The 18,701-nt window shown below is 52.0% G+C and overlaps 1 protein-coding gene across 5 annotated transcripts in view; it reads left to right on the top strand.

Moving 5' to 3' along the window:
* cyth1b (cytohesin 1b) overlaps positions 1 to 18,701 on the top strand; it is a 51,131-nt gene that overhangs the window by 25,874 nt on the left and 6,556 nt on the right. For 3 of the 5 annotated variants that reach the window (XM_029250187.1, XM_029250185.1, XM_029250186.1), the window contains exons 2-5: positions 12,141 to 12,223; positions 16,308 to 16,372; positions 17,737 to 17,803; positions 17,896 to 18,014. In XM_029250187.1, the coding sequence (XP_029106020.1) occupies positions 17,744 to 17,803; positions 17,896 to 18,014 (179 nt within the window). In that variant the 5' untranslated portion in view covers positions 12,141 to 12,223; positions 16,308 to 16,372; positions 17,737 to 17,743. Of the gene's footprint in view, positions 1 to 4,169; positions 4,415 to 6,385; positions 6,401 to 12,140; positions 12,224 to 16,307; positions 16,373 to 17,736; positions 17,804 to 17,895; positions 18,015 to 18,701 lie in introns of those variants that run through there. The other 2 variants (XM_018736431.2, XM_029250188.1) reach the window with 2 other exon arrangements.

The following is an 18,701-nucleotide window of genomic DNA, read 5'->3' as shown; positions in this document are numbered from 1 at the left end:
CGACAGGAAATGTGACATAAAAGAACATTTATGTCCTCGTGGAAAGAATCGTTTCATGGTCTGCAGTATGAATGAAGAATCAGAAAGAAACCAGAAGAATCTGAGTTCATTTATTTATTTTATTTATATTTCCTGGCTCTACGTCGTACAAAATGTAATTGACAGAGGGTGTTCGAAACTTGGACACTGACTTATTTTTGTCTTCCCCTTGTGTACCCGTCCTGTGGTCCCGATGAACACACATCGGAACACACACTTCACAGCTCTATGCTGCGGTGAAATCTGGGTTTACTCATCATCTGCAGGGTACGACAGCCAGACCCCACCTGGGATTCGACCGGCAACCTTTTCCATGACACACTGCGCTACCCCCTGCCACCGCGATGCATGGAGCTGTTGCCTCCCTTTTGCTGGCTCCTCCCACTGTTACTGTCTCCGTTTCTATTGGTTGGCTGTGAACCAATGGGCATGACCGCTTACTCATTAAAAACCACTTAATTAGCAGTGAGCAAACAACCTGCCAAAACACGACCTCTTGTTGGGTTCTAGTTTGACAGGTGGAGAAATCGCACTTCTGATGTCCATGTAGGAAGCCCCACCCCACCCCACCCCAGTGGTGTGTTGGTGTCCTGCAGGGCGACGCTCTGCTTTGGCCACTCGGTCCCTGTGAGCTGAGTTCTGCTCTCGTTGCGAAACTGTTTTTTATTTCCAGACCCGTCTGGACCCATTGCTAGAGCTGCACTTCACAGGAAGTGGCGGGGGATGGGCTGGTGGAGGGACCCACATGCTCCTCCAGTGGTCCACATCTCTCCATACACCCACCTGTTCTTCGTTGTTCGAAGCACCAGCCAAGCTCCACTCCATGTGTGTGTGTGTGCTGACTGTGTTATGGTCGCTGGATCCGGATCAGCTTGGATTGCCTGAGCCGAGTGCATTTAGCTGACGGAGCTGAAATGAGAACGAGGCGCCGTCCCGTTGTTTCTGCCCCTCATTGTGTCATTGTGGTGGGGGTGGGAATGTGTTTCAAACACGCCCCCCCACCCGTGAGAAGGCGATTGGGCAGGAAGCAGTTGGCTGCAGTCACACATGGAGGAAGTGCAGTTTCATGGCTCGGGGCCTCCGCTGGAAGGAGGCCTTATTTCCCGTGCGTGGTGATGGTGCTACACTACGTATGGACCTGGAGTGGGGTCTGGGTTCGACACAGTAGGTAGTGTAGCAGTTAGAGCTGCTACTTTTGGAGCCAGTGGTCATGGGTTTGAATCCCACTTCCACTTATAGTACCCTTGACCATCCACTCGGTACTTACCCTAAATTTTGGGTCAAGGGTCAGAGGTTTGACCTGTGTTACTCATTGGTGGTGCAGCGTCCCGCATATATAGGTATATAGGAGCTATACCGTCTTGGTTTGTATAAGTACACTCCGTGATCGAGGCTATACCATCTAGGTTTGTATAAATACACTGTGTGATCGAGGCTATACCGTCTTGGTTTGTATAAGTACACTGTGTGATCGAGGCTATACCATCTACTAGGTTTGTATAAGTACACTCTATGATTGAGGCTATACCGTCTTGGTTTGTATAAGTACACTGTGTGATCGAGGCTATACCATCTACTAGGTTTGTATAAGTACACTCTATGATCGAGATCATACTATCTAGGTTTGTATCAGTACACTCTATAATCGAGGCGATACCATCTAGGTTTATATAAGTACACTCTATGGTCGAGGCTATACCATCTAGGTTTGTATAAGTACACTGTGTGATCGAGGCTATACCATCTAGGTTTGTATAAGTACACTCTATGATCGAGGCTATACCATCTAGGTTTGTATAAGTACACTGTGTGATCGAGGCTATACCATCTAGGTTTGTATAAGTACACTGTGTGATCGAGGCTATACCATCTAGGTTTGTATAAGTACACTCTATGGTCGAGGCTATACCATCTAGGTTTGTATAAGTACACTGTGTGATCGAGGCTATACCATCTAGGTTTGTATAAGTACACTCTATGATCGAGGCTATACCATCTAGGTTTGTATAAGTACACTGTGTGATCGAGGCTATACCATCTAGGTTTGTATAAGTACACTGTGTGATCGAGGCTATACCATCTAGGTTTGTATAAGTACACTCTATGATGTTTGCACAACAATGAAATTGCCTTACTTAAGCAATGCATGTCTGTACTTTAGTATACATACTATGGTACAATGCAGTGTTCACTGTACTCTGTTATAGGAGCCAGAGGCCAACAGTGGAATTAATATTAATGTCCATCAAGAGTGGTTATGGATTATAAGGGACTCAAATCGGGGTGAGGGAGGGCCTGGAACCTGTGTGTGTGTGTTTGTGTCTGTGTGTGCACAAGCGCTCCAGGAAGTTTGTAGAGGGTTGCTATGTGTGTGTTTGTTTTGCAAGGAGACCTCATCTGCTCTAAAATCCACATTGGCTTCATGCAACCCCCCCTTGCTCTGTGTGGGATCCAGAGCGCCCTCTGCACGTATGAGTGTGCATGTGTGTGTGCGTGTGTGTGTGCGCGCGCAGCGCTTATCTGTGCCCGAGGCTGAAGTCGCTTCCTGTCTGAACGCATCGTTTCCTCCCGGTGACGAAACGGTCTAATTTCAAACATCGCATCGCTCTCAGGACACGTGTGGTCAGTGTTCCCACCACAGCAGCACAGCATGTTGCTCTGGGTGGTTCCAGAATGTTCCGCGTGCCTTAGGCGTTGCAAACGCACAGTGCGGTTTTTCCATGCAAAGAAAGATGTGTTTGGTGCCTAATCTACGGACTCGGTGCCAACACCGTCCGCTCTGGAGACGGGTGGTGTCCGAAACAGTGTAAAAACTGTTTTACACGGTGTAAAAACGTACCACTGGGGCAGCAGGTGGCGCAGTAACTTGACCCGTCATCTTCGGGAGTCGTAGGTTCGAATCCCACGTCTCGCTGTAGCACCTTTAAGTAAATTACGTAGCCTGAACCAATACTGTGAAAATTACCTGGTTGTATAAATGGGGTAAATCAGTGTAAAATGCTTTAGAGAAAAGTGTCAACACATTTATTCACTTAACAAAGTGACTTAAAATGTTTGAGTACCTACAATTATTTACCTAGGTAAGTACCTTGCTCAGGTGTTCTGCAGGTGGAGGTGGGATTTGAACCTGTGACCAGTGGATTTAAAGCCAGCAGCTCTAACCGCTGCACCGCCAGCTGAATGAATGCAGGGTAGGAGGCTGAAGAGAGCTGTTTATTCCAGTGGCGGCCACCAGGTGGCACACCCATTGTTGACTGTTCCTGAGGTCCATCCCCAGGTGCTTGTGAAGGTGCCACTTGTACAGAGCTGAGCTGTGGCCCCCGAGGGCCTCTAGGGCAACCACACCACATGGGCGTTAGTTTTACGACGGCTCGGGCGCCGTCCCACTCGTCACAGTGACTGTCCCCTGACTCAGTGCCGTGACTCACTGCTGGAGTGGACCTGGTCCCCGCGTCCTCATCCATCAACCCTCCGCCCATCCGGCCTTCATGGTAGCTTCTTCCTCTCCTCTGCTTTCCAGGATCAGCAGTGTCCCCGTGAGACGGGTGCGAGGTTGGGTGTGGCTGGGGTCGAGCGGGATGAGCGGATGAGCCGGTTGCCACATGAACTGAACGTGTATGCTGACAGTCTGCTGTTGTCACGGCTTGGATATCCATCCCTCCCCAACATACGCACACACACCCACACACACACCCGCAGAGGGAGCACGAGAATTTCGAGCTGCGGTGAAAGTGACCGAACCCCTGATTCGTCCAGGAAGCCGTTTGCTCTCGCTCCACTTTGCAGCTTAATGCCTGTTGTTAAGAAGAGGGGAATAACCAGCGCGCGTGTGTGTGTGCGCGTGTATACACGCACCTCCAGGAGAGAAAAGCCCTGTTTGACACTAGAAGAAACAGAAGGGAGAACCGAGCCGCTGGGTGGAGCCCCTGTGTATGATGATAATGAATTCGGGGGAAGCGAGGAGGAGGGAGGGACGTGGAATGAGTGGCCGAGCGAGCGAGCGAGAGAGAGAGAGCGAGAGAGAGCAAGAGCACTGTGGGGATTCTCCAGCTTCAGCGGAACGCTGGATTGAGCCACAGCTCTGAGTGCCGCAGACCGTGGACAGCGCTGCCGTTCCTCGTTTGATCTGCTCGCACTCCCTCTCCCTCTCTCTCGGCCGTTTCGCTCGTCCCGCCGGAGACCCCGTGTAGCGGCTCGCCGCGGTCATGCGGAGGAGCTGAGCCGCCGCTGTGGATCGGAGGGGCAGGGGGGGACAGTGGAGGGGCTACATCGGCGAGCGGCGCATCAACCGCCGGGAAGGAGCACTCGCCTCGCTCTCCCGTCGGCTGTGCGGCGATCCCCTCGAGGCCTGGACCCAAACTGCCTTCGCACCTCGGTGGGTTACTGGTTTTCCGTCTCTCCGAGCCTGTTCCTTGTGTGTGCGTATGTGTGTGTGCACGGTAGAAATCGCCTGTTGTCATGACGCTGGAGAGCGTGTGACACCACAACATGCCGGTGCGGCTGTGGATAAGGCCACCCCCCCCACCCCGCGTGGGGTCCGATTGCCCTTGTAACTGTGCTCTTATCATCGGGGCGCCGTCGTCCTGCCACAGGGCGGGGGGCTGAGGCAGGGCTCCCGCGTAGCCGCTAATGATCTCGGCATGTGACCGAGGGCCGACCGGTCCGTGACCGGTTCACGTCCCACGAGCGAAGCGGACGCTGTCCTCCACGGCAGGGCGTCGAGCCGAGACGCTTTGGACGTGGAGCTCGCGGGTCTCACCTGGTTTCATAGCGGCGGAGCAGAGTCTCCAGGGCAGAGTTCACAGCCTCCCGCTAGTCTGCTGTTGATAGCGTGATACCAGGAGTTACCGCGGTGAGCATAGCACCCGGTGGGCACCGCTGAGCAATGTGCTCTGGGTTCGAGGTTCTCTCTACATGTAGTTGCGTGATGTCTCTCCAACTTGCTCTTTCTGTCCTGCTGCCACACTAATGTATCGTCTCCCTCCCTTTAGCCGCAGCTGGGCAAGGAGGGTTTGACGAGAGAGCGGACAGGGTGTGTGTGTGTGTGTGTGTGTGTGTGTGTGTGTGTGTGTTATTTGCCACACTGAGTTTAAAACGCAGCCGCAGTCCACCCTGGGGTCACTGGGCTAAAGGCGAAGGACATATTGTCAACTGGCGATTAGGACATCCCTCCCGCCAGGGGGGTGGGGTCCTTTCACACCGGGTCAAAGCGGGTCGAACACACAAACGCCTGCAGCTCTTCCACAGGTGAACTCCGGAGATTTCCGGAACGGTCTGTTCATGGCGCTCGGTGGTGCCCGAGAACACGGGCAGCACAAGCCGCCACTGAGCAACTACACGCCATCAGTAGGTTGCAGGTTTAAATCCTAATGGCGGAGCTGGAGTGGTGCCCGTGAGCCGAGTGCTTTTGCTGAATTTCTCCAGCCGAAACGTGAAGCTGATGGGCGAAATCCTCTTAACCTTCTCGAGGGCTTTACCCAAAGAGCACGGTGGGGGGTGGGGGGTGGGGGGCAGCGAAGGGCCTCGCACCCCCACAGTGCCCACGCGGCCAGGAGCCCAGCAGGTCGGGGTTGCTGAGGAGCAGTGTTGGGTCTGGTGAGAACTTCACCAGTTTGAGGATGATGCTGCCCGGTTTGGGACAAGGAGGGGCTGGGGCTGCGCTCTTGTCTCATTTCCTGCGGACACAGGAAGCGGTTTGCGCTGTCATGTCGCGGCAGCGCGCGGCGGGGCCTTTGGCGGAACCACGATAAGACGTCAGAGGAAGGTGGGCTGCCCGTCAGCGCCACGCTGTTGCGAAAGGATGCGTGGGAACAGTGATGGCGGAGGGGTGCGGGGGTGCTAAACCCAGCCTTGTGACCCCAACCCCCTCTGGTGACGATCGAGCCGGACGGTGGTGTAATGGTCCCAAAGGTGACCGTTGGCGTCCCGCTCACGACCACATGCTCATGCTGCGTATCGAACCCAAACGGTGGCTGTGAGGTCAGGGTGGGCAGAGGGACACGACGCTCCTTTCAGGTCCCGACCCGTTACGGGTTCTAATCCCGCAAGAGGGGCTGCTGCTGACTCTCGGGGAACAGCGCCGAATCCGGTGGCTCCGCTAAACACCGGCTTCATAGAGAGAGAAAGGAGAGGAAGCGTGAGACACGCAGATGTGAGCTGATGTGTGGTGAAAACGGGCGAAAGGGAGACGAGGGATGAAGGAGGAGGAGGAGGAAGGCAAGAGACGGAGAACAAAAGAGGGAAGAATACGGGAGCGGCGGAGAACATAGAGGAGAGAAGGAGAGGGAGGCTGTGGAGACGACGAAAGGCAGAGTGGGACTGCGAGCCGAGGATGTTGGAACAGGATGCTCGTGGCGCAGAGGTGTGTGTGTGAGTGGCTCCGCTGCGCTGATTTTATTATTGCTCTGAGGACAAGCAGACGGCGGGGGATTAGGCTGTTCCGCTGCTCTCCGAGACACCCAACCTGCTTTAAAGCCGCCCTGTAATCCTGTTACAGTTCCACTCCTTCGTCTCCTCGTCCCGCCGATCCCCCAGAAGCCCCCTCTCCGTCCTCAGCGAGCGGAGAGCCCGGCATCATCGTTGCCGCGGCCGTGCCGCCCTGGGCCATTTACCGCCTTTTCCTCAATTTTACATCCGCTGCCTTCGAGAACCTAGGGGAAAGGAACAGGAAACAGCCCCCGGTGTCCGTCCCTCCAGCGCCGTCACACACCACCCGGCACGTTCTCTCCTCTGTGGTCCGCATCCCCACAAAGACACAAGGAGGTCTCGCTTACATTTTTCCCGTCCATCAAGATCGGGGCTTCGTCCCGTGGGGTCCGACTCCTGCTTTGAAAACAATACTTTGTGCCGTTATTATGACATAACTGCGCGTGAAAGCAGTCAAGTTTTGTTGACCAAGCAGGACTTTTGCTTTCGCTTTATTTGTGCCCGGTGCATCCAGGATAGGCGCTGGACCACCGCGACTCGGACAAGCGGTTACTGGTAGCGAGTGAGTTATGGGAGCTTTTCTAACGGGGTCCTTCGCTGTCACTGCTCCTTGGAGAGGTCTGTGTCCTGGAAACGGTTAAGGACCTCTGCTCTTAACGCAAGTGATCTGCAGGGGCTCCCAATAGCGTTTTGTGTGTGTGTGTGTGTGTGTGTGTGTGTGTGTGTGTGTGTGTGTTGTCCATCCCAGCATCTCCTGCTCCTTCCCCACTGCCCTCTCAAGGGTGGGTGGTGAGGGACGCCACCGGCAGCCTGCAGCTCTCGCGTGCGTCCAGAAGAGCCCTCGTGTGCCTCGGCGAAGAGCTTGTGTTGCAGGAGCGGGCCGCCGTCTCCACGGCAACGGAAGCGGGCCGCTGGGGTTGGAGCCCTTGTTTACACAGCGGAGGGGATGTTGTGACATTCCAGGCTCTTGTTTTCGGGGGGGGGGGAACGCAGAGTGCCGGGGTGGCGAGAAGGGCACAGTTTACATGGACACCGATGTAAACTTGAAGCTATTAAAATAGTTTGGGTGCAAGAGCCACCAGGGAGGCATCTCCCGGGGCGAGAGCTGCGTCCTTCACACGGGGAGGCCAAGTGTCCTCAGTGAGCAGGGACAGAAGGGCATCGACGGACAGCATGTCCAGCGCGTGTCCCACTGGCATCGCCCTTCTCCACGAAGATGGATGTGTCACATCTAGCGTCCGGCTTCCCCGCCGAGAGCGGAGACAATGCCGCCGAGCACCGAACGCTCCGGCTTTGTGTCCTTTTGGGATTTTTTTTCTTCCTTTTTTTTCTCTTAAACACCATTTCTGAGTAGCAAACGTGGTGGAAAAGAAAGTCTGAGTCAAAAACTTCCCCCAGATGTGGAGAGGGAATCACCTAGAAAAAGACTGAAATTTGGACTTTTCCGTGACAAAATCATCTCGGCCCTCATCTGTCTGCATTTCCGCTAAATGTTTACATGTTTTTTTATTTAGTTGTTCGTTTTTTTTGATCTCTTTGGCTCCGTCGGTGTCCCTCTGACTCCCTCGTTCCATCCTCTGTTGCGCTCGGTATCCATTCGTGATTCGTCCACAGACAGGCAGCTGGAACCGCTCACCTCCACGACTCTGGGGTTTACCTGCATGCAGCACGAGGCTCCTGTTAGGGACGCGAACATCCTGGGACGTTTGCCGGCTTCACCTCTGATCCGTGTCACCAGGCCCCTTTCTTTAAAGAAACGGTACCCTGATGCCCTTCTCCGTCCGACCCGGTCAGGGCCGGGTGACCGATGTTTGAAAGCGACGCGAATCGATCCCGGCGGGGAACTCGCCGCGCCGCAGCTCGCGCCCGCATCCGCGTGACGTTGGGTGACATTAAAGCCCGATTTTGTTCTCTGCTGAAAGCCTGGATTCGCAGCGCCGATTTCGCAAGCCATGGCCTCCATTGGACCGGTTCCTGATGGGATCAAAGCCAGTCCTTCCTCCTGGTGCTCAGAGAAAGGTGCCTATTGTTAGCTCTCCTGTTTCTAACTCATTCGGGGGTTGATGGGAGTTGGTAACATCACACTCTCTACTGCTGTCTAGGTAAAATTTAAAAAATACATCTAGTCAGTCCATGAAGGGCTTGCTCCAGTAGCCCACTCATTATCAGGTTGTCCCGGTTCCCCCGCACCTGGCCTTGTTAACCCGGTACAGCCTTAATTACATTTCTCGCTCCCAAGGTAGGCTGTCATATAGCGTGAGGAGACTAAGGCCAGGGACTCTTACTGGAGACTCGCCCTGACCGGGATTTGAACCCCAGCCTCCTGTGCAAAAGTGGATGAGCCTACTTCTAGGCCACCCAGCCACTGAATGAAGGAAGGAAGGAAGGAAGAAAGAAAGAATTGGAATGGATGAGGAAGGTGAAGTCCAGACTGGTCCCAGTGGTAACAGGAGCATTCGGGGATGTGACCCCAAACGGGGAGAGGGGCTCCGGCAGATTCCGGAAAGAACATCTGAAGTGTCTGTCCAGAAGAGTGCAGTTCCCAGGAACAGCGAAGACACTGCGCGGAGCCCTCAAACTCCAAGGACTCTGGTAGAGGACCCAAGCTTGAGCAAGACACACACACACATACCATCCCATGTGGGGGAGAGATTTTAACATATATGTATATACATGTAAGATAGCGATCACATCAGAGCCCAGCACACAGTTAAACTAGTGCTATGAGAAATGAGACGTGCTCGGTGAGAAATGGTACGCGGTAAAAAATGCTCTGTGTTTTGCTGCCGGGCTGGCAAGCGCCACTTCTGATGCCGATCGGCTGTGTTCCCACCCTGGGGGACAGGAAGTGGCACGACGACAGCCGGGCGTACTGTACTGTTGCGCTTGTACCACGGTACCAGCCACCCACGCAGCCCAGCTTGCATCCATCTCGCAGTCAGTGCCCTGCAGGGCATCGTGCTGCTGATGGGACTCCCCATCAGTGTTTTTTTGTGTGTGTGTGTTGCACCTGAAGAAAGTGGCCTTTACATTCTGATCGGAATTCTGTTTCAGAATCCACGGCTGGGTGGGTGTGCAGGGGTCTCATCCGTCTGCCTGCCTGCCTGTCAAGCATCCCATCTGGAGGTGCGGAGGTTGGGGGGGGGCTGCAGGCTCCAGGTTGCTATGGTGATGATGAGGACAGGGGAATGCGAGCGTCGACGGTGTCTTCGTTTTAGGTCCGGGTGGTGGGGGGAGGGCAGCATTTAGTTGCCCTTCAGATCCGCAGCAGCTCTTCTTGCTCGTCCCATCGGTCACGACCCCCCGATAAACGGATCTCGTTTCTTCCCTCGATGGAGTCGATTTTCGCGTCCTTCCTGTGGGCAGCTGAGCGATGCTTCTCGCTCTCCCTTCAGCGCGTTCAAGCTGGAGCTGCGTGAAAGCGCCTTCACGAAACTGGGGGACTGGAGACTGCTCAGTTCCCATCTGAGGAAGAGAGAAAGAGTGAGTGGTGTGTGTGGGAATTCCTAAGAGTAGCTGCTGAAGGACAGGGATTGTGTGTTGGAGATGGTACATCGCATACACTGATGTCACTCCCCCCCGTGGTCCCGTGAGAAGCACATGGCTGTCTACGCTGGTGTCTCCGGGGAGTGTATTCATTGTGTGTGTCTGTCTGTCCATCAGCGCTTCCTTTGCACAGTTCTCTTCTCCTAATGTTATCGGTAGAGTCTGCGACAGTGAATGTGGTGTGTGTTCGGGGGGAGGGGCGGTTTTTTTTTTTTTTTTTTTACAAGGCATGGGAATGATTCGCGGGAGCTCTGGGCCTCCGAGGTGAACTGCCCCCCAGTGAGGGGGATCAAGTCAGCCAGAGGTCACGACCACCTGATTGGAGGGGACGAGAGGATAATTTGCTCTTCGTGGTCACAGTTCACATTTTATTTGGTAGGATGCAGTCTGATATCCATCATCACACGCGGAATAATTCGCAAACCGGGTCTTGCGTATATAGTATAGTTCAGGGAGAAATGCCAGTGTCTGTAAGTTTGGTAAATATTTTCCATTCTAACTGTATTAGTGGGACAAGGAAACATGGCAACTCTAGAGGTCCTGCTTTGCACTTACATTTATTTAGCTGATGCTTTTCTCCAAAGCAACTTACTTACCCATTTATATAGCTGGGTAATTTTTACTGGAGCAATTTAGGGTAAGTACCTTGCTCAAGGGTCCTACAGCCAGAGGTGGAGCTCAAACCCATGACCTTCAGATCCAAAGGCAGCAGCTGTCCCCACTCCACCCAGCCTAGCTGCCTCCAGTCGCACTATGACATCGTGTATATGAGGCAGCTGGTCAAGTGTGTTCAGGTGTAGGACGTGTCGTTTTTCGATTTGACTTTCTTCTTGATTTTCACCCGTTGTGATTGTTTCTGGTTTGAAGAGACACATCCATTGCTTTGTTGGTTCCATTAGACCGCTTTTTGCACAGACTCCCTGCTGCTCTGTGTGTCCGTTCTGCCCAAGGAGCCATCGCCACCGCACAGACGGTGATACTGCACTGGAGCTCTGGGCGCCGAGCACATCAGTGTGTTTAAGTGCCGAGTCTCTTGGTTCCGAGAGGTCAGTTTCTGCTTACTGGGAGGAAAATGTAATTGAGGGCTCCGTCTGACTGGTGGTTTGTCACTCTTACAGATGGTTGTAATAACTGGGCACGCACTCCTGGTGTGGTTGTTCAGGGTTTCCTGCAGTGTTTCTCCACCATTTGTACATGTGTGTGTGTGTGTGTGGACAGTACCAGGAGGAGAGGCGTACAGGTAGCAGCTCGGATTGCCCAGCCTCGCACTTCGAGAAGATGTGTTGAGCTGTGGTCCTAAACAATCAGCCCCGCGGGTGTGTGTTTATGATGGGGAAGGGAAGGAACCGATTTGATTTATCCCCGGGATTTGATGTCCATTCCAGGATTCGCTTTCTTTAGCTGTAATTGATCTCGATTGCTGACGCGAGAGACGTGATGTATGTTTGCAAAGAGAGTTAAAGGGTTGCGGTGAATATCCAGCTGCACAAAAGCGTAAGCTGCGGAGGGCGAAGTTGCGTTTCCTGCGAATTTCTGCCGAGAATTGTAGCGCGTGCTCCCAAAGCAGGCGTGAACGGAAATTAAACACCGCCGCAATCCTCAAGTGGAGCAAGACAGCATAATTTTACGACCTCTCATGTACATGTTTGCCTCCGGCTGTGAGGTGCATCTGCATCACTTGCAGTCTTTTCATTTTTTTTCTGCGCTGCAAACAGGGCTGTGGAGTCGGCACACGAAACCTTCGACTCCGACTCCAGTAACTGCCCAGTAATTGCTTCCGACTTCAACTCCACGACTCCGACTCCACAGCACTGCCCGAAAGTTGCACGTTATTTTGGGGGTCGACTTATCCAGCAAATATAGACCTAAACCTATGGCCTATTACACCTCTAATCTTTGGGGGTCGACTGATACACCAGATCAACCTCCACGTTGACATATTTGGTACATTTAATCGGAGTCGGTACATTTTTACCGACTCCAACCCCAGTAACCCAATAATTGCTTCCGACTCCACAGCACTGGCTGCAGATTAAAAGTCAGAGCTGTATACAATAACTTAAACAGGAAGCATGTTCTGGAAACTACATGCAAGTAACCTTGTGTTCTCCATTCTGTTGGTCCTTCAGTGGCAGACGACCTCACCCCAGAGGAGCTACAGGAGCTCGAGAACATCCGGCGACGCAAGCAGGAGCTGCTGGAGGACATTCAGGTGTGAGGCGAACTGAGTCCGAGTCTTCGTTCCCATTTCCCTCTGTCCGTACTTGAATCCATCCTTATAATGTCCACCCGTGGAGACTTGAGCCTCAGGAAGCTCTGTTGATCTCTCCACCAGGTTATGGCTGCTGATATCGTATCAGTACCCGGATAAGGCCCTTCTCTGATATGCGACGGCCAGAGATTTTCATTAGCTACCGTGTCTGCTGTGAGAACACAAACTGGGCATGTACCGAAGGTTCGAGAGGCTCCTCCTTCATTCCCTGTAAATCAGTCGGTCTCATTTTATTTTTCATGCCGAACATTTGGACAGTTGACCCCTTGACGCAAAGGGCGTTAGACAATGTTCCAGTGGGAATCACTCGGTTTCTCACTCCCCTTTTGCTCCTTCCCTCGTAGTGACAGCGGATGGCCCTTTGAGATGACGTTACTCTTGATTCGGAGCATGTTTCAGTCATTTGTAGGGCTCCCCCTGCCCTCATTTCTTCTGTACGGTTGCTTGATTCTGCTAGTACCGTGTTTATCTGGGTCTGTCCTTGCTCTCTTTTCTCATCATTCTGCCCACTGATCCATGCTGCTCTGTAATCTGTACGTCTGGCCTTTCCTATTTATTCACAGAAAAAAGGAAGGATGTTCTTCCAGCAGCCCCCAGGAGGCCACAGTCTACATTTCGGCTGCTTTTTGATTAAAAATTTACTTTCCTCCTTCTCTGAGTCATGTTGCCTCCATCTGGGAGCTTCATCCTTCTCGGTTTCTCCTCCAATTTTATGTCCTTTGGCGACTCTACGGCCAGTAAAGTTCTCCTCTCGCCGTGTTTGCTACGCTGTTGTTAAACTGGAGTGTCAGACAAGCAGCGCAGAGCAAGCTGAGTTGAGACCGGAACGAGTCGCACCATCTTTTCCAACAGTAGGCAACGTGAAGTCACCAGTGCGCTTGGTGCGCCCACAGCTACCCCGAGGAGCCCTGCTCGGCAGTCTCCGGCATCCTGCTGAGACACCGCATGGTGCTGCTAATTTAATTACACTGATTGCTTTACGCAATCCCAACTCCAGTGGCTAAGAATTGATCTTTCACCGGTAGAGTTTTCTCTTTCTTTTGGTCATTATTGCCTAATAAATTGAGCAATTCCCTCTCCGCATTCTTTCTGCATTCCTCTCAAGTTCAAGCTGCCTCCTCCACTCCTTGCTGCTGGACACGACTGTTTATATGACAACGTCTTCACCGCACGTCTGTCAGGCTAAGGGCACCATCCGGTCAGCAACTGGGCCGAAGGCAGAGCTGGATTTCTACTCCATTGGCTCGTTTCCCTGGGGTTCGCAGTCGCAGCGGTCGGACGTCCTCATTCTCTCAGAAGCAGGGCTTTGATAGTCACGCGTCCGTCATCCACTGTGTGAAGGTCGTAGCTGGGCTTCAAATTGAAGGGCCGTGGGACTAACGGCTCACTGCGCCAAAGTCAGAATGTCACCTAGAGCCATACTGCCACCTCCTTTTCTTGTTACCTCCCTTGTGCTAAAGTCTCCGGAACAAGGGCTGCTTTCGTTTTGTAGATGGTCGTACCTTGAGAATCTCTCTTAGTATTGCAGCCCATTGAAGTGACTTAGTATTTAGTTTCTAGTAGGAAAACCTGCCTGGTTGATGGCAAATAAAATGAACTGTACAGAGAGAAGCTGAGCTTGACTTGTTGGTTCTACGGTTTCCCAGGGCGGATGCATTGGGACAGTGGCCAAGTGATTAGGTGGAGTCCGGATATCATGCAGGCACGAATTTTAGGAAAGGATATAAGAACATGGACGGACCCTTCCTGCACGTGGAAGAGTGGCTGAACCTATGGGTGGAGCCTCAGAAAGACTTAGCCATGATTGGCCACCCGGCTTATGGGTGATGGCTTTCAACAATGTTCATTGTGAACCTTGCAGCAAAGCTCCCTGAAATAGGATGTAACTGGCTAACCATGGCTTGTCAAGGCCTTTGAACCACTATGTGTGTGGAAGGGTGTCCCCCCCACCCCTACGTGTTTCGGCTCAGTGCCCATGTTGTACCGGCCCCACGGGAGCCATCGGCTTGCCATTACCCGAAGCCCTTGGGTCTCCGAGGCACTTATGGCTGATAATGAGTTTCGCCATGTGACCAATTACAGCTAATTCAGGTCGATCTGTAATGCGAGTGTGATATTCGCCCCCCAGACCAGTGACCCCACAGCTCCAGTTTCGCTACAGGGTCAGAACTGGAATCAGGAGGGACCGGAGACAAGTACTCACTCAGCATAAGGCTGTCAACTCATTTTGCACGGTTAACCTTTTTCAAGGGCACCGTGCCTCTTCTTATTGACATGTGTTATCAGAGACCCCATTAATCTCTCTGACCAATCGCGTTGTGGAACAACGCTAACTGATTTTAGACTCCGAGATCCAGCAATATTTCTCCCTCTGCCTTTCTGAATCATAGACAGCTTGTTGGCAGGAAGAAAATTAGATTCCGTGTATACAAATCTCTTCCTCCATATCACTTTGCCTTCATCACATCCTTCTCACTCCCTGCTGATTTTCCACCGTTTTCTCACTTTTCATCCTTTCTTCGTCATGGCTCCACGCTCCGGTGGTGTCTGTGAATGCTGACGGCCTGAGGTGGGCTACGGGGCTGGGGGATAATGGTGCTGGATTAAAGACCATCTGCTGTGCTGCACTGAGGTCTCATCGTTGAACTGCAGTTGTTTAACCCCGTTCCCCTTTATTTCCTAGTGTCAGAGTCCTGTCAGACTTGCCTTCTGAGTAAAGAACTGAAGGGATGAAGGTCCCTTTGGAAGCTCCATGTTGTTGCACGTGGTTGATTCATCAGTTGGACTAGAAGAGCAATGATCCGATCACATCTCCAGACACTCATGCCATACAACAAGAGAGGCACCCCCCATACCCTGTGCAACATCAAACCAGTTCCACCACCGTTTCCAGCTTGGCCTCCTCTACTCTTGGTGTCTCCATGTCTCATTTCCACATCTTGTTCTTGTCCTACTTCAAGGGTCTCTAGGAGCCCAGATGTGTCGGGTGGGAGGGTCGGTACACAAACGAGTCCTCTGTTAATCCTCTCTGAGCTGTGCAGCTCTCCCCATCCCGATGGTAGACCCGGGAGGAGCGGTCCACTTCTGGTCTTCAGGGCTGGAGCAGGCTTTTTGGGTTGGAGGGAGAAAATGAGGTCAGGTCGTATTTGGGCACGCTCAGACATTAGCAGGTGCGTCTGTTCCCAGCAAGGGGGTTGTTTGTGTTCCAAGCAAGACGGAGTGAGTGTGTGCGTGTGTGAGACGCCCCTTAGCTTTTGAGTGTGATGAAAATGAGTACAGAGTATTGATCTGCTGAAAGCAGCACAGTGAGATGCACACACACGCGCACACACACAATACTTCTTGCTCTGTTCCTGTTGTTCAGGCCCTTCGACCCCAGTTGTGTTGACTTGGTTTTGTTGGTGGGAAAAAGGTGAGCTGGGGGTGTAAACTGGACATCATGGCAGAGCAGGCACTGTTCACGGCTGTCGGGTCGGTGTGTGTGATCAAAGCCCGTGCAGCTTTAGGGATTATCGGAATGGGAGCGGGGGCTATAGCCACGCACTCACTGCCCCGTTGCTCTCTCTCCCTGACCGCTCAGGGCTCTTATTCCTCTCGCTGTACAACTGCTTGTGATCCATGAATAAAAGGCACTTTTTGCATCCATCAGTAATACTCTCCCTGCGTTCCTTCCCGTCTTTCTCCTCCGACCCCCTCCACTCTGTCCTGCTCTTCTCCTGCTCCGATTTTCATCTTCCTCTTTCTCATTTTCACTCTTGCTTTGTCACTTCAGCAAAGACAGCCCACACCCCATACACACTCCGCGCGCGTGCACACACACACAGGCTGTGGTCCTTACGCTACTCTGATTCCATTTGTCTGGTGGAGGGCGAAAACCCCAGCTTATCACGCGTGTCCTATTTCAGATGTGCAGGGAGGAGAGGAGAGGGGAGGGGGGAATGTTGTGCTTTGTGTTGATCCCTCAACTGTTTTGCTCTTCTGCCCTCTGCTAATCCTGACCCCCACCCACCTGGTTTGTCCCCAGCGCCTGAAGGATGAGATAGCAGAGGTGACCAGCGAAATCGAGAGTCTGGGCTCCACTGAAGAACGGTAAGTCGTGTCCAGGTGGGAGTTTGGTGTCTGTATGTCACTTACAGGGTGTCAGTGGTAGTTGCAGATGTGGGGGAGCTGGGGTCACATTTGGACCTTTGTGGCTCATTTCGTACTTCGAATCGGCATCCTGGAGGCAAAACCCCTTGATCTGCCTTCAGGAGGACCGTATACCCCCCCTCCTCCCTATTAAATAGTAATACCCCCATCCTTGTATAGTCTGCCCAACTAGCTTTAAAGAGACGCCTTTAATGTTTTATCACCCCTCCCCGTTCGGAGACAGGGGCCTCGGTAAATAATGCAGGCGTGTTTTCCAGACATGGCAGAGAGGAGTAATGGGGGACAGTAGGGCTGAGGCCATGGAGGAGAGGTGGGGTCATACAGGTGGGAGGCCACAGAAGACTCTGCTCAAAGATCAGATTCATTTGATCAGATTTTTGTCATGTACTTTATTTTCCTTGCCTTGGTACTTGGTAGCGTGATCAAGGAATTCTAAAGACACCGAGGTCACAGTCTGCGGATTTTCTAATAATATAAAATATTCTGCACTCAGATGGTGTCATTTTTGGTCTCTTTTTGCATGTACGTTTATTCATTTAGCCAATGCTTTTCTCCAAAGCAACTCACAGTGTTAGGGTTACAATTATTTAACCATTTAGACAGCTGGGTAATTTTACTGGACCACTTTAGGGTAAGTACCTTGCTCTAGGGTACTACAGCCAGAGATGGGGTTCAAACCTGCAACCTTTGGATCCAGAGGCAGTAGCTCTAACTCCTACACTACCAGCTGCTCTTCATTATAAATATAAATTTTCCCTGTTGTATATGCATGTGCGGATCTAGAATATGTCAGTCTACTATACTGAAGCTGGTATTTTAATATGAGGAGAAAAGTTTTATGGAAGTAACAATGTGGATATGGTGCTGTGCAGTCGATTGCACTGGTGTGATATCAGAGCTGAGTCCATGTGGGGAGAGCGCGCGCTGTGATGTAACCTTGGCGATGATTAAGACGATAACGCTTCGGGGCACTCATCTTCATTATTATGGTCTGCGAAGACCTTCACTGCTGTTGCACCGTCATCGAGAATTCGGAGACAAAATTCCGTGTGTGTGTGTGTGTGTGTGTGTGTGTGTGTGTGTGTGTCTCCGTCCCATCCTTGACCACCTGGCTCAGCGATCCTCAGCTCCATGAGCCTCTCTTCCAAACTCTCCTGCCATCCCAGCACTTTGTGTTTTGTACTAGAACATAGCCATTTCATAACTTCATTGAAATCTTTTAGTGTGAGGTATTGCGAGTGTGTATGGTTTTCAGAGAGAAAACAGGATCTGTCAAATTTAACGAAGTTTATCTCGTTTTCCAGGAAAAGCATGCAGAGGAACAAGCAAGTGGCCATGGGCCGCAAGAAATTCAACATGGATCCCAAAAAAGTAGGTGTGGCTTTTGGTGAGTTATGGCAGTACCTTTGGCACCAGTGGCACTTGGTTTCCTGAAACACATTCGCTCCTTCTTCTGTTCTCAGGGTATCCAATTTCTGATAGAGAACGATCTTCTGAAGAACACTTGTGAGGACATTGCCCAGTTCCTGTACAAGGGGGAGGGGCTCAACAAGACAGCCATTGGGGACTACCTGGGGGAGAGGTAAGGACCTTCCAGATCTCAGCATCAACCTGAGCCCAGGGGAGCAGCCCCACCCTTTCCCAGCTGGTGTGAACATCACTGAGATGGTCAGAATGTAGATGAACCACATCGTCTGCTGGACTGTCATTGGTGATCTTGCTTTGCTCTTGTGCGTCACATGTGCCTCCCAAAGTGGATTAGTGCATTCATACATATGTGGAGAGATGACGCGCCATCATTAGTCAACAGGATGCCTTAATCGAGCCAGCACGTTGATCACTGCCTACTGCTAGAAGCCTTTGCCGTTGTGGTATACCTGCCACTCATGAGTCTTCGTCACCTCAGGAAAAGGGCTGAAATCAGCCCTTTCCTGTTGAATACTTGAGATGGTGTGTCATGGGCAAGTCTTCCTTGATTCTTAGCATCTGATTGACCGGGTGGATGGGCGGAGGACTTTGAATGGCTTCATTTTATGCTGAAGAGGCAAAACTCAAACTAATATTCTGCTCCATCTCCAAGGCCAACAGGCTGATGGTATATGGTGGACATTATTATGGGTAGTAAGTCTGGAGGAGACTTCGGAAGAACTTTCTAATCTCCTTTTGGGTCCATGTTATCATGCACGACACTCTCCTCCGAGCCACATTTGATATTTCTGTGGAGTACTGTGTCAAAAAAGACAAAATCCAACCAGTTATTGACAGTGTG

The sequence above is a fragment of the Scleropages formosus genome, chromosome 3 (genome assembly GCF_900964775.1).
Source record: "Scleropages formosus chromosome 3, fSclFor1.1, whole genome shotgun sequence".
Taxonomy (NCBI): domain Eukaryota; kingdom Metazoa; phylum Chordata; class Actinopteri; order Osteoglossiformes; family Osteoglossidae; genus Scleropages; species Scleropages formosus.
This window is presented reverse-complemented; position numbering and strand designations above follow the sequence as displayed.